This window comes from Anomalospiza imberbis, chromosome 2, assembly GCF_031753505.1.
Source record: "Anomalospiza imberbis isolate Cuckoo-Finch-1a 21T00152 chromosome 2, ASM3175350v1, whole genome shotgun sequence".
In the NCBI taxonomy this organism is placed as follows: domain Eukaryota; kingdom Metazoa; phylum Chordata; class Aves; order Passeriformes; family Viduidae; genus Anomalospiza; species Anomalospiza imberbis.
The window spans coordinates 11,896,856-11,909,017 of NC_089682.1; the positions used below are offsets into that span (position 1 = coordinate 11,896,856).

At 34.8% G+C, this 12,162-nt stretch overlaps 1 protein-coding gene across 5 annotated transcripts in view; it reads right to left on the reverse strand.

Moving 5' to 3' along the window:
* Positions 1 to 12,162, reverse strand: part of IL1RAPL1 (interleukin 1 receptor accessory protein like 1) — a 680,356-nt gene that overhangs the window by 253,733 nt on the left and 414,461 nt on the right. For 3 of the 5 annotated variants that reach the window (XM_068179827.1, XM_068179828.1, XM_068179829.1), the window contains exons 4-5: positions 5,725 to 5,911; positions 4,520 to 4,673 (exon numbers count right to left, since the gene is read on the reverse strand). In XM_068179827.1, coding sequence (XP_068035928.1) covers positions 4,520 to 4,673; positions 5,725 to 5,911 — 341 coding nt within the window. Of the gene's footprint in view, positions 1 to 4,519; positions 4,674 to 5,724; positions 5,912 to 6,444; positions 6,574 to 11,490; positions 12,156 to 12,162 lie in introns of those variants that run through there. The other 2 variants (XM_068179831.1, XM_068179830.1) reach the window with 2 other exon arrangements.

The window sequence follows — 12,162 nt, forward strand, 5'->3', positions numbered from 1 at the left end:
ATGAACAAAAGGAACGAATGTCAGCTCTGATAATTATTAGGATCAGCTGAATCAAGGAGTCACTGGGTACATTCAATATGGTTCATACCTGTCATTAATGTCAGAAACCAAGCAGAGTCTGTTTCTAAATCTCTACATGCTTGGAAAACAACTCTCTTTGTTCTTTAATACTTTTCTCACCTAGCACCTGCTAAAATTAAAGAGGAACATACTTATGGCAGCACCTCTCTGCATTCTGATGTATTGAATGTGAAAGAGCAGCACACCTGGAAGAAATTGAAGCCAACTTTTTTTTTGGGAAAAGATGGTGAACATTTTGTCTTACACAGTTAAAATATGGACCACTTAAAGCAGGCTATAACCTTCAATGTATGTGTGCATGTGTGTCCTGTTTCAGGATTTTTTTTTTGTTGTTTTTTATTCACAATATAGGGTGGCTAGCTGTATATAAAAGATCCATGTTTTGAGCTGTGAGGCTAGCTATATAATTTAATCATAATTATTTCTTCATAGTATTTATTTTTAAAGTGATATTTTCAGCTCTAAAAATACATAAATAAATGTAGTCATTTAAGATTTCCCATTATGCTAATGCGGATTAAATCTGTCAGAAAGCAAAAGAGACAAAGCTTATTCGATATAACCCAAACTTTAAACAGCACTAAGAGTTGACTACAGCCTAACTGAATGAGAAAAATTGCATTCCTTTTTTAGTTGCCTAAAAAAACTTAAAGATGAAAAAACTCATGGGTTGAAGACAGATAAGAGTAAACTGGCACTTTCAAGATTATTGCAGAAATTTGTTAAACCAAGCAGGCTGAATTTAAATAATAAAAAAATTACTCGGATAATTTATTCTTCCTATAGTTTGATGGTAAACATGCTGGAATCTGTAAATCTAAAGCTGTACTCATTCCAGCAGGAATTGTTTCTAAGGGAACTTCTCAGGGTCTAATAATTGAATAAAGAAAACAAAGGGTATCTTTGAGGAAAGGCTTCAGGATTAAGAACGTACTGATTAGCTCGGATTCCATCAGCAAGGTATAAGACTTTCTTACTTCTGATAGAATGGAAAAAAGTATTCTAATATTTAAAACTAAAACAGAATAAGTAATGTTCCAACTGCAAGGCTGTTTGCTTTATGATGTTCATGATGTTCACTGCATATGCTATTGCAGTGAGGACGGGTATATTCTCTCTGACACAGGCTGAACTTCATTTGACCTGAAGGAAACCCTTCAAAAACATAAAGAGTTTGCAAATTCCTTAGTACTATATGCAAAAATAAATCAAAACCAAACAAATAAACAAACAACAACATCAACAAAAAGTTAAACCTAATATTTAAATAAAATAAATCACTGAAGGAAAGTATTTTTGACCCATGTTGTGAACTATGACTAAATTAACACTATACATTTCTAATAGGATTCTTTCCCAATAATAAAAACATTCTTAATTAATTATGTCAGAGACAGCAGGAATGCCTTAATTAAAATTCCACATATAAAAGAAAACCTACTAATCTGAACTGTAAAAGCCTACAAATGACTTGTACATTGCAGGACATTGTAGAATGTGTAATTGCATAACCAAAACCAAAAAAAAACTACCAATTATGCTTTTTATGTGAATGTGTGTGTGCTATTTTATGTGAATATTTTGATGAGTTACAAGCTAAAATAATCAGTATATAGTTTTTGTTTTGCAAAACAGGGAATTTCTAGGTTCCATCTCAGAACAATAAAGAAATTGATTCAAATCACTTACATTTTTTCAGTGTGAGATACAGAACTTCCAAAAATTTGAAAAAGTTTCCATTAAGATCAAAGAAAAAAACCCGAAAAAAACCCAACAAAACCCCAAAAACAACAAACGAAAGAGTGAGCCATGAATTAGTTGCTACTCTAAAGGTGTACTCTAAAGGTGTACCCAAGGTGACATTGAGTGCTTATAATTTAAGCTAAGAAGAGATAACTATTTTTTATCATTTTTTAACCAGAAAGGAAATGATCTTTTTCCATGGCTTAGGGTTTTTCAACTCTTATACTCAGATGAGATGGATACTACCTATTAAATGAGTTTGATCTTTTTCTAAATGTGTGGATTCCCTTCTTATTTTTCAACTTTAATGATAAATCAGAATACAAGCCATTGCATGCTTCACTATGAGGCACACAGATATTTAAGTTGTAAAGAACGGAGGTTATAACAAGAATATACAACACCCATATTGAAAAGAACATTTTTATAATTGCATCCACAGTTAACGGTCTGTAAGAGCAGCAGGTTTCCCTAAAGGAGACAGCAATTCTGAAAAAACTCATTGCGTGGGAAAATGAAGGGAATCCTTAAGTGGTGACTGTCCACAGTGGCCCGGAGGGAAGAGGTGGTGAGGAACAGGTGTAACAAAAATTAGTATTATGAGTAAATCTATCTGCTTGTTCTGTTTATTCACATAATATTATAAAGATAATAGGGAGATCCACTGTACTACTAAATGAGTTTACTAATTTGGAGGCTGTCCTTAAATCTGCTGGGTTTTGCAGAGGTGGAAATTGAATAGTTCCCTCCCTATGAATTCATTCATTTTTAGCACATCAAAATCAGCCAAGTCTCTTTCTGTCTTTGTCTAGTTAAACATTAAATACTGAACTCCTACCTACACTAAAAGTGATGAATTACATTTTTTTAAAACTATTCCTACAAAAATAGTAACATGAATCTGGTTCCAATGTTTTTTTTCTTTTTCTTTTCTGTCAGTCTGAGCCTGTTGAAATACTGCTGTGCAGTGGAGCACCAGCCAAAAGAAGGGATCACTTAAAGATGCAGTAAATATGTACTTTTGAAATCCACGTATCAAATATCGCAAAAGATAATTGACATTATTCTGGTATAAATCATACACTTGAAGAATCTTTCTCTACTTTCTTTATATCAGAGTCAATCAAGCAGAGTATATGGATGTTTATTGTGAGGTTAGTCACTCGACAGTAATTGCCTATCTGTACTGACCAAATAAATCAATGTTGTACAACAACAAAGAGATCCTGGTTATTGAGCTTAAATAAATATGATTGATTACTTGACTCTCCCAAAACAACATAAACAATATGATTTCTAGACACATCCAACAGTGGAAAATTGCATTCCCTAATTGACCGTAATTTCTGTTAATGTGGAGGGAAAACGGGATATAGTGAATGAGCAAACAAACTTTCCACCGTTAAAGAAAACTGTTGCAATTCAACCTAATAACATAAGCGTGTTACTAGTTGCTCTGTGCCTCAGAGTTATATATTAGTTAGAAAAAAAGGATCAAGAACAGCCCACATAATTATTCTGGAAGACTTTTCTTGGTTTACTAGATATTTTGAAGGTGTAAGAACTTATACATACAAGCCTGTTTGTCAACCATATAGACCTAGTTCACCTCTAATTCGCCAGGAAAATCTTCATTCTGTCTTCTTTTAGGAAATATATAGTGAAACTACACAGCATTACACAGATCATGGTGCACCCCTTCTTACCATTTTAATCCTATAATTGTAAAAGCCCATTTTTTACCTTACATGTATGTTCAGCTACATATTTTACATAATTATAAAATGAAGGTTAGAGGTCTGGTGAGGAATTGAAAATTCAGTGGACCATTCTTCACATTGTTCTCCTGCTGTGGACATTACTATTACAGTATATATTTTGGTTTCATTCATAATGGATTTTAAATATTGATATGGTAGTTTTAAAAGCAGGTCATATTAAATGCATCTTATGCAATTGCTGTTTGCTGAATTATAGAATATATTCATGTGACATAATTACTATGTGGAACTTAATACTTCAAAATATTTTCAAAGCCAAGACTAAATGGATTTAAAAAATAATTAGACTAATGTGAAATAGATTAATTGGCAACCACAGCACATGATGATTGAGATCAGGAAGTTCTTCAACTATAAACTAGAGAAAGTGGGGAGAGAATAACAGAGGAAAAATGCTCCTGCCCCTCATCATGCACTGCTCAACACTTTAAATGGTCTCACTGGGAAAGAGCTACTGCTCTTGAGTTGTGGCTACAGCTGTTCTCATGTCCAAAGACAATTAGAGCTTGTACCACGGAGTTATTGCTACAGCTATTTTTATGTCCCAAGTAATTTAATCACATGACAGAGTATGATAGGCATAATGATTTTTTTCCTTGTAAGAGGTCACGCTTTCTGAATTTACCTGTTCCTTGACCATATTTTCCACTCAAAAAAAAAAAAAAAACCAAAAACAAAAACAAAAAAAAGTGCTGCCCACAAGCTTTTCAAACAGAACAAAACTCAGACTTGCCAAGGTATTGCAGATACCACTGTGGAGTATTCAAGATAATTTTAATGTATCAACCATTCATACCTAGGCACACAGCCAAGATGTGTGCAAATGGCATTACTCAAAACCACACAACTTGAACCACAATACTCAGTGGGGTTTTTTTTCCTCAATATAGGACATAGAAAGAGCCTGTAATTACCTGTAACTGTCAACTCCGTAGTTCTTCTGACAACAAAGAATCCATATTTTAGCTCACAGGTGTAATTTCCAATGTCATCCTCTCTAACTTCCCGAATGACAAGAGTGTCCTTTTTAAACACAATACTTGATCTCCACGTCTTTGACTTGCATTCCTGTTTAAAGGGAATATAAAACTTCAGGGATTGTGTTCTTACACTTAAAATGGACCACTGTGGACAATGCTGCCCAAAGTAAAGGTGGTTAGGCAGGAGCCCAGGCTAGTTATAAATGTATATAAAATAAATATGTAAAAATCCAGTGTATTTAGATGTTGGTTAAAACTAATTTTATAACCTGATTTCATATTTATGCCTCTGGCTAGAAAAGGTAGTTGATTCCTTTGGTGGGTTCTTTTTGACATTAGTTTGCTGAGTTGCCCGTATTTAATTTACTTATTTAGCATTACCCTTATGTCTGCAATCTATGACTTTTATATTACCAGCAGCTCAGGCTGCAGAGGATATTTTTTTTAATTCAATTTTAAAAAGAATTATAATTAAAAAATGCAGAGAAACAGAAGATGAGAATAGGAGAAATGAGGATGCTATATAACTATTTCTAAAACAATCTTAGAATAAAAACTCTGTACCTAGAAAAGATGCATTCTTAATCTAAAAAAGTATTTATTTAAAGCGACAAAATCCAAGATGAAAATAAGCAAATAGTTGGCTACACTTCTCCTATCTTAGATATGCTATCATTAATTTGGACATTATCTTTCCAGGCCACAAAATTTTACTTTTTAGGTAGTACAGTCTTGTATACCATAATTAATTCGACTGCACTGCTCACAGGAAACACTACTTGACCCTTAAGTAATGATCTAGAAATCATAACACAATATTGAAATAGTTATTGATAAAAACAATGCAATTATATTTGCAAATATAAATTTAAGTATATATGTAGAAACTGAAATTTTGGTAGTATTTTCTGATTTTTATGCTGCAAAATTAAGCTGTTTATTCAGGTAAAGCATACATAGATTTCTCATACAGTTTGAAGCATTTCAATTTCTCAATTAGTCAATTCTTCTCTACCATTGGTTCTGTTGTCTTTTCTTGACAAAATTTTAAAAAAGCATCTTAACACATTTCAATCAAGAGAATCATAAGAACATTGCATAATATATATTTGAAAGTATAAATGTCTTGCATTCCTTACCTTATACCACAGAATTTCAGGCTCCCTAAATGGAAATAAAAAATCCTCAATTTCAGGACATGAGATTTCCTTGCTTTTGCTAAGTTCAGCTTTTTCAAAATATTTCATCTTTGAATTGTAGCAGAGTCCAGTGTCATTTTCACCCACCGTCAGCGAAATGGACACTTTCATACAGTAAGTTGAGTTTCTGTAATACAACAAAAATAGAAAGAAAAGTCTAATAAATTGGAACTCAAGCAACACACCAAAAGCCACATATTCATCAGCCCTGAGTATGCCTTCAACCAGAATTGGCAACATTTTACAGATGTTAATTAAAAATAATCTTGCGATTAATTATAGAATGAAGGATGTTTCAATCCAAGGCACTGTCAGTTTGCTGACCGTAGCCTTCAATGCCCATACTCCCAGGACAAAATGTTTTGCATTACCTACAGACTTCATGAGCTTGTGTTCTCTCTTGAAACTTGTTGCTACATCTGCTTCTGGATGTTGATAAGCAAGGCAGGCAGAGACTAGAGAACTTTGTCTGCCTTCCCACATTCCACTATGTGATTCAATCAGGCAAAACAGCACAACTGCTTGAATACTTTTTTTTTTTTTTCTTTTCATTTGAGTTTCCAGGTGGGGAGCAAATGAGTGAATAAAGTTGAGTACTCCCCAGGAGCACAGTGTGATGCTGTAAGATTTCTCTCCTACTGTTCTGTAAGTTCATTTTACCCCTGGCCTGCTGACAGAGGATCCTGCAGAGAGCACTGAGGAAACATTCACCTCCTTATCACCATCCTCATAATCTATGAGCTGATTGCTTATTTATAATGGACTATAGTGTGTATCAGACATGGCAGAGTCTCAAAGATGAATTTCTTGATATCTGTTTCCTTTTTCTGTTAATTAAGAGGGGATAGAAATACTTAGGGATAAAGAATAAGAAAACTTAACTATCAAGTTAGAGAATAGTCTTAGAAATGTAAATTTTTGAACAGAATGACCATTAACTGTCGATCTAATTTATGGACTTGTAAGGAAAACAAACACAAAATTATTTCCTTATAATGAAGAAGTCAGTATAATTCGTTACCATGTTTGAGAATCTGGCAGTATAAAGCAAATAACGTTGTTTAAGCTTTATGCAAATCAAAGATAGGATCCACTGAATATGGATCACTCTTGCTGCATTTAAGCTGGTAAAGAGCCAATTCTCATTCTTACCTGTACATGCAATTGGAAATCACTCACTTTTGAAAGAATATTTTTTCATTAGTGTAAATTATGCTATTTCTCCATTAAGACGTTACTTGGAATATTTTATTTATTTGGTTTTTATCATCTGTCTTGAAAATATCATAAAAAGTCACTTAATTCTGTTTTTCCAAATTGGTAAAATGCTTTTTCTTTGTTCTTGGAAGACTCATCCCTTGGAAACAGGTTCTGAACAATTCATCAGTCTCTGAGGTTTAAGAGTAAACTAACTAGATGGGAGCAGTATATAGGGAGCTGTTTGGCTATACAATTTCACATTTAAATATTCTTTTTAATTCCTTCCTGTATGCTTAAGTATCATGTTTAGTTCATGTTACTGAATCTCATTATTTAAATATTTCTAGAAGGACATGGCGGGGGAAAACAAGGCAGGACACTTTATTGACTTCCCAGTCTCTGAAGAAGCAAGGTTAGTAAAATTTTTGCATAGGCATCCTTCAGTATTTGGAGTGAATTTTGCAAAAATTATGATTAAATGTTTTGATCTACTAAAGAACTCTGTTCTGCAACAGTGACAATGTCAATTGCCAGAGACAGAATTTCATCTGAGGCACATCCAAGTTTCCATCGCAACAGCAGATCCTTTAGCAGATGCAGCTAAGGCTTTCTGCTCCATAAGAGAAGCATTTTGGAAAGATTTCAGAATGTTTAAATTCATTGTTTGAAGTGGATATTTCTAAACTGTCAGATACAAGGTACTGAAACATTTTGGGTGGATTTTTGTCAGTTGAGCTGCCTAACAGAATTTTCTTTGAAAAGCTCAAAGTATTATCAAAAAGCCCACAATTCCAGATGCCCACTGATGACACAGACTTCCTTATTTCAATTCTAAATACTAATTGCACTGTCAGTCTGACTCATCTCATGCTCTCTGTCACAAACCAAGGCTGTTGTGATGAAACAAAACTCAAAGAGGCGGGTACAGAAGGCAGAGCACATAAACAGTATATGAGGTAAGAAAACCAAGATAAATGGCTCACAGTGCAGAAAGAGAGAAAGAAAATTAAAAAGTCCCCAGGTAGGAATGAAGAAGAAAAAGAACAAAAAGAAGAGGAAGAAGAAGAAAGAGGGGTGATTTTGCTGGTTACAGCTAGAGCATGAAGGATACATTAGATGTCAAACCTCTCAGGCAGAAGAAGAAATAGCAGGCAGCAGAGCCCTCTGGAGCATGCACATATGGCAGAGGGTAAAAAATTCTCAGGTGTTAGAAGTAAAAAAGTTTTCCCTATGTCTCTTGAGGGACCAGATAAGTAACAAATAAAACAAAAGAAAAATCCTATGACACGAGTTTAAAGAATTTTAAAAATTGATGTTAGCCAGTTAACCCCAGCAGGTCAGTGCCCCCCCAGTAGCTTCAGGATAGCAGTTCAGAAACTTCAAATGCAGGATTCCCTTTTACTGGATTTGGGTTTTGTTTGGTTTTTAGGGATTTTTTTTCCCCAAAAACTGTTAACCCAAACTGTCCTTTAACTCACTTATCACATGATACATTTTGGGTGTTTCTTTTGTTTGTTTGTTTGTCTTTATTTTTTTCTGAATATGGTGATAAGAAGAGGTGACAAATTATCGAATTAATTTTTCCCTAATCTGACCAGTCCCAAATGCTCACAAGTGTAAAGTTAGCAAGAACCTTTTTGTACATACAAGTGAAGGTTTTCATTTTCATCTGCTATTCAATAGATTTTCAAGTGCTAAAATAATGAGATCTTAAAGTACAAAATACAATAAGAGGAAGAAAAAAGCTGTTTGGTGGGTTTTATTTAAGACACCAAACCCATTTAAATAAAATTTATCTGAAAACAAAGTTAAATGAACAGGTAACTTGTTAGAGAAAAAGGAGAAGAGGAGACACAAGGGGGAAAATTGACAAGAGAACACACATAAAGAACAGCTTCTCTAAACTTTAGCTTTTACAATATTCCCATCTACATTTAAAGGAGTTACTTTGAGAATTAAGCACTTAAAGCATGGTTTCTTTATGAATACATCTCTGAAGTAGGCCAGATGTATTTATGCTTACAAAACTGCTTTTTATTTCCTCAGAAAAAGACCGCTGGTATTTGTCAGTCTCCAGCCTCACCAGAGAGAGCTCAGTGATGGATTTATACAGCTCAGTACTGTCCAGGCAGCATCCCTCATCATCCCTATTCATGACAGAAGGGAAAGTGGGACTCTTCCTGTTACTTGTCCACTCGGGTGCTTTGCCATTATACTATTTACAGAGTAAACAAACTGGAGAGCAAACAGGAAGCCAGAAAAATCTCCCTTATGTTTCTCTTCATCATACAAAGTTGGAAAGTAACTTTATTTCCAACTGAATTGGAAAAGTAACTTTATTTCCAACTCCTTCAGAACTTAAAAGAACTTTAAAAGAAAGTCACAGAAAAATCTTTTCTTTGCAGTTTTATCTTATATTTTAATAAGAGAACTTAGCCTGTTATGTCCATATCCACTTTTTATAAATGGCTCACCACATTTCTGGGGAAAACTTTTGTTGACTTCATTAATTAGTTTTTTTTCATGATTTTGCAAACACAATTTTGTCCTTTCTCAGTCCAAGTAACTTCTGTTACTGTTATTTGGATGCCTGAAAGCTGGAGAGAAAAGAATTCATTCAAGACAGAAACAAAAACACGTTATTGATAATCTACTCGTGCTCTTGGCCTGTGGCTCCAAAGGCTCTTTGTGAGCTTTTAAACTTTCACACAAACATTTTTAAAGCCTCTACATAGCAGCAGGGTTTTTTGAGGACACGCCTGAGGCCTTGGGCACGTGGTGAGGGAGGAAGGCCAGGGCACCATGGGGCAGCCAGGATTACTCTCATGCACTGAGGTCCCCTCGGTGGCAGGATCTGATGGCCCCAGCAGGTCACTGCCCCTCCAGTAGCTTCTGCAGCATTCATTCAGGACAGCAGTTCACAAACTTTATATGCAGCATTTCCTTTTATTGGATTTGGGTTTTGTTTGCTGTTTGGGTTTGGTTTCCCCCCCCGCCCCAAGCTCTGGAATGGCTGACTTCCACACTCACTGGTTCTGATATCTGGAATCACAGATTGCCTTTACCACAAAGCTTCCAGAGCCAACAGAGCTGCAAGTGCTGGGGCAGTGCTTCAGGCATGGGGAAAAGAGAAGAAAAGTGAAGGGAGATGGACAGAAGCCAGCTGGAATTTTCCTCTGTGCCTGAGAAATTATCTCCTGCTTCCATACCCTGGGGGGCCAACCCAGTTTGGAAACTACTTTTGACCTCAACTGAATTACATAAGCACTGATTTCTTCCCTCAAGGGTCACCTAATTATGTGCATGATACTATGAAATAACCCAGTGCACATGAGCCTCCAGGACTATTTGAATATCAATACTCTACAAGATACTTGTTTCAATAGGTTTGAATTAGACACACCAGGAAATATTATTTAGTTTCAATGCCCGCTTCCATCCTTGGAAGCCAAAGCTTCACATTTTATCTTTTTCTGACACAAGTGGTACACACTGCCATCCTGAGTTTCCCCTTCACTCCAAACCTGTCAAAAGAGAAAGTCAAAATGCAAAGTCTAAATGCCTTAGAATAATGCTTTCCTTGTATAATAGGGAGCTAGTGACTGATGTGAAAGGCCTTTTATTGATGTTCTGAAAAATTAAAATTAAATTAAATTAGCATTTACAAAGGGAATTTAATTTTCTCATCTTTATAATACCCTAAGTCTTCTTTTTTTGGGTAAAATAGAAAAAAAAGGTGTAAACATTTATGTTACCAATTTTTCTGTATGATCTCTGTCTTTTTTAAAGTCAAAAAGTGAAACATTTCTTCATAAGAACTGGAATCAATCTGTTACTGTTTTCCACATTTTAATAAAACTTCACTTTCTTAGTACAAAATACTCAAAAAAAATTAAGACAATAACCTTAATTATGAGCTTGTACTGGCAATTACATAAAATTAACTAATTTCCATAATTTTCCCATCGAACATTTTCTTTCACATTAAAGCTTCGTTTCAGATACACTAAAAGATCCATAATCTTACTGTACAGGTATACAAAAATATTCCTATAATGTAATTCTGTCTGCACTCCTACAGTATATGAATATAAATCTAAATAAATTTTTTGAAGTTAAAGTTTTCTTACAGAGAAAATGTGTCTATATGTCTATACATAGGTGTCTATAAACCAGTCATATGTGTATGCTGGGGATTCCAATGATTGTAAAAATAATACTAGAGGTATGTGATTCAAGAAAGTCACCATAAATATTTTAAAAACATACTAATAGTATACCTACATGTTATTTAGTATGAGAAAATTTCGATTTTAAAAATAACTTTCAATTAAAATACTTGGTATCTGTCCCTTATGGATTGCAGGTAAAAATGCTAGAGGTAGTTAAAAAGGATAGTAGTAAATCAAAAAAGCATCGTACTGCACAGAGCATATAGGGTGAGTAAAATATGGATTGCCGCTAGTCTGAATTTAATTGCACATTTGATATTTTAGTGCTAGTTACAAATTTAGTGCTAAATTAGCTCTTCATTTCAGTAAGGCTTCCCAGGATCATTAGTGAAGAAATTTTGGGCCAGTGAGTCATAGAGTGCTAGAATGGAGATGTGTCAGAATGATACTAAACGTTTTCACTGCAGCAGATCAATATTCCCAGAGGATACAGAAGTATGAAAAGCTGTGCAAAAGTGTACCCTTACAGATGAAAATCCCTTTAGCTTTCAACAAACTGCAGTAGGGAGATAATACCATAGCATGAAATGCCTCTAGGTATACTATGTCCTCAATACAGGAGGCGATGGCACTTGCTTTTTCTTGGGAACCAGTGATCCTGAAGAGTAATTTTTACACCCTTCCTTTGCACCATATGCCAGAATAGCAGAAATGCTTCTTTTGAAAATTACAAGCTAATAGTGTTATATTATTCCTCTCATTTCTTTCATGTATAGAATCACAGAATCACAAAATGTTTGAGATCAGAAGTGAACTATGCATGTCATCTTGTCCAACCCCCCTGATCAAGAAGAGCCACTTAGATCTGCTTGCCCAGGAGCATGTTCAGACCACTCTTGAATATTGACAAGAATGGAGACTTCACAACCTTCCTGGGCAACCTATTCCAGGGTTCAGTTGCCCTCTTGGTGAAAAGTGTTTCCTGATGTTCAAATGGAATATTCTG